At 64.6% G+C, this 2,941-nt stretch overlaps 1 protein-coding gene across 1 annotated transcript; it reads right to left on the bottom strand.

Moving 5' to 3' along the window:
- Window positions 1-248: 248 nt before the first annotated feature.
- Window positions 249-1,047, bottom strand: NPPC (natriuretic peptide C; the record flags this gene model as incomplete). The annotated part of the gene is made up of 2 exons (XM_080689130.1): window positions 249-539; window positions 958-1,047. The coding sequence occupies 2 exons, from the start codon at window positions 1,045-1,047 to the stop codon at window positions 249-251; spliced, it is 381 nt and encodes a 126-aa protein (XP_080545256.1).
- Between the last annotated feature and the right edge of the window lie 1,894 nt (window positions 1,048-2,941).

Below are 2,941 nucleotides of genomic sequence, written 5' to 3'. Positions count from 1 at the left end.
CACTTTCTCAGTCTGTAGAGTGGCATTATAAATGGGCAGAGGGCAAATGCCCAGTGCACTCTAGGTCTCGTGCCAGGCTTCCTGGCTGAGCTCCAGAGGTCGGCTGGTAGTCAGAACGGCCTCAGGGCGCCGGGGTCCTCGAGGAACCCAACCGGCGGGCGCGGTGGGGCTCTCTAGGAGCTGGACGGAGGAGAGCAGGCGGCGGGAGGCCGGGGTGGAGGTACTCACCGCCGCCAGGGGTCGCCGCGCTAACATCCCAGGCCGCTCAGGGAGCCGATGCGGTCCAGCTTGAGGCCGAAGCAGCCTTTGGACGTGCCCTTCTTGCTGCCGCCTTTGTTTTTGCGCGCGTTGGGTTGCTCTTGGAGAAGGCGGACCCAAGCTGCCCGCGACTTGGTGTCCACGCGCAGGTCCCGGAGCAGTCGCGACCGGTCGCCCTTGAGGTTGGCGCCGCCGCCCCCAGGAGTCTTGTCGCCCTTCTTCTGACCGCCGCCGGCAGCCTGGGGCTCGGCCACCTCCTCCCCTGGAGGGGTTCGCGGGACCTGTCCGAAAAAAGAGTGGGCAGGTGAGGGGGACACACGGCGGCGGCGCAGGTGACTTTGCGGGCATCCGACGCTCCAGCCCTTGCGCTGGGCAGTGCGGGCCCCCCCCCCCCCGCCCCCAGCCCTGAGCGCGCCGGGGTCGGCCCCAGTCCGCCCGCATCCACCTGCACGCGGAAGCCGGCGTCCACTCTTTCGGGGGCCCCTCGCCCTCCCCTTCTTGCCTGCTTGCAGGGCTGGCCAAAAGAGGGAGGGACATTCTCCCGGGGCTGGGGGAGAAGACTCCCTGCGTCCAGGCTTCGAGGGTGCATCCCGGGGGAGAGGGCTGCCTTCCCCGCCCCGCACCCGCCTGCGCACAGCATCCTCCGGCCCGGGTCTCCCACGCCCCTTACAGGCCGAGCGTCCCCGCGACAGCACCCACCTTCGGGGGCGCCCCGGGCTTGGCTTCCGAGGGCCGGAGGGAGAGCAGAGTGAGCAGCAGAGCGCAGGCGAGCAGCTGGGAGAGATGCATGGCGCCGGGCGGGCCGGGTGCCGGGAGCGCGGGTCCCAGTGCTGCGCGGCGCCGGCTGGGTGCGCTCAGAGCCCACGGCTCGGCTCGCGCCTTTATAACCAACCTGCCGCTGATGTCATCCTCCCGCCCACCCGGCCTCCGCGGCCAATGGCAGGGCGCACGCGGCCGGGAGGGGGCCGCGGGGCTCTCCTGCCCCCTCCCCGCGGATCCCGCGGTCCGCCCGGCTCGGAGCTGCGGAGCGCGCCGGGGAAGTCGGCGAGCGAGCCTCGCTGCGCCCCGCCGGGGCCCGCCACGTGCGCGCCACCTGGAAGAGAGCCATCTCCCCCTCGTGTGCACGGCGGGCTTGGAGCAATCAAGTCACGCACCCCTGAAGTTAGCGCCGCTCGAAGTCCACGCACCGCGGACGGCGGCCAGACTCTTCCCTGGGCACCTAAGGGGTGGGGACTGGCATTGCGAGTCCACCTTTCACCTGGTGGCCGGAGTGGAGCACAGACTCTCCTGACGTCCTTAGGATGGAGAGGCCGGGAGGAAGGGGCGCGAGCTGAGCGCAGAGCCGCGGGCGGGGGGGGGGGGGGCAAGCCTCTCAGCCAAGACTGCAAGCCGCAGTGTTGAGAAGGAGCCTGGAACCCGGGGGGCTGTGAGGGCAGGCCAATACCCATCCAGCCACTGAGGCACTAAGGTCGCACGGGCGGAGCAGGGGGTAATCTGCCGCACATTAAGTTTTGGGGTCAGACCAAGCGAGTGGTTTCTGTGTGCGCTGACTCCACGTGTACCCCCGCCAGGACCCCCAGCCTCCATGCCTGCTTCAGTGTGGCAGACCCGCCCAGGCCAGGGTGGGTGCTTTGCCCCGCCCCAGCCCAGGCAGCCTCTGCCAGTGGCCACAGGTGTCACCTTCACCTTCCGGCTGTAAAGAGGTCCACGCGCAGTCAGGAAACAGGTGTCTCTGCCTTGCTCAGGACTTCCTCTCCTCGGCTTGGGTGTCTTGGTTCACTCTGGGGGGTCCCTTACCTATCCCCCTATGAGCCACTGAGGTGGAAGGGTCTGTCTCAAGGACTGAGTGAATGCAGGAATCTATGACCTGCTGCGACCGAGCAGGTCCCAGGCGAGGAGGCGGTGGACCCAGGGGCTTCCCACCACAGGGCACCTGTGGGCAGATGTGGCGAGGACCTGGAGAAGGAGGGCCCGGGTAGGTTTTTCCAGGGAGAGGAGGCTGAACTGGAGACCAGGCTGCTGGAGTCCAGAGGGACCTGGAGATCCAGCACCCCAGGAAGCCCTGGCGGTGGAGCCAGGTCCCGGAGCAGAGAAAACAAGCCCACCTCCCCTCCGTCTCTCCCTCGTTCTCCCTTCTCACCCTGGAATCTTCAGTCAGACACTGAGGCCATGGTGGTACAATCTCAGTACTTGGGAGGCTGAGTGGAGGATCTCAGGTTCGTGCCTAGCCTTTGCGACTTGGGAGGCCTGCTGCAACTTAGTGAACCTGTATTTCAAAAATAAAAAATAAATAGCCAGGGGTGGTGGCGCACGCTTGTAATCCCTGTGCTTAGGAGGCAGAGACAGGAGGATCGTGCAGGTTCGAAGCCAGCCTCAGCTACTTAGTGAGGCTCTCAGCAACTTAGTGAGACTCTGTTTCCAAATGAAATATAAAATAGGTCTGGGAGTATAGCCTGGAGGTAGAAAAGCCCCTGGGTTCCACCCCCAGTACCACCAATAAATAAATACATACATACATACATACATACATACATATATACATACATACTAGGGCTAGGAGGCATAGCTCAGAGGTAAAATGCCCCCCACATTCAACCCCCAGTATCATATTTAAAAAAAAGAAAAAGAAGGAAGGAAGGAAAGGGAAGGCCAACAGCTCCCAGGCCCTTTTCTTCAGGAAAGA

Source organism: Muscardinus avellanarius (genome assembly GCF_963383645.1).
Source record: "Muscardinus avellanarius genome assembly, chromosome: 2".
NCBI lineage: Eukaryota > Metazoa > Chordata > Mammalia > Rodentia > Gliridae > Muscardinus > Muscardinus avellanarius.
Note: the sequence above shows the minus strand (reverse complement) of the source record. Positions and strands in the feature narration are given on the sequence as shown.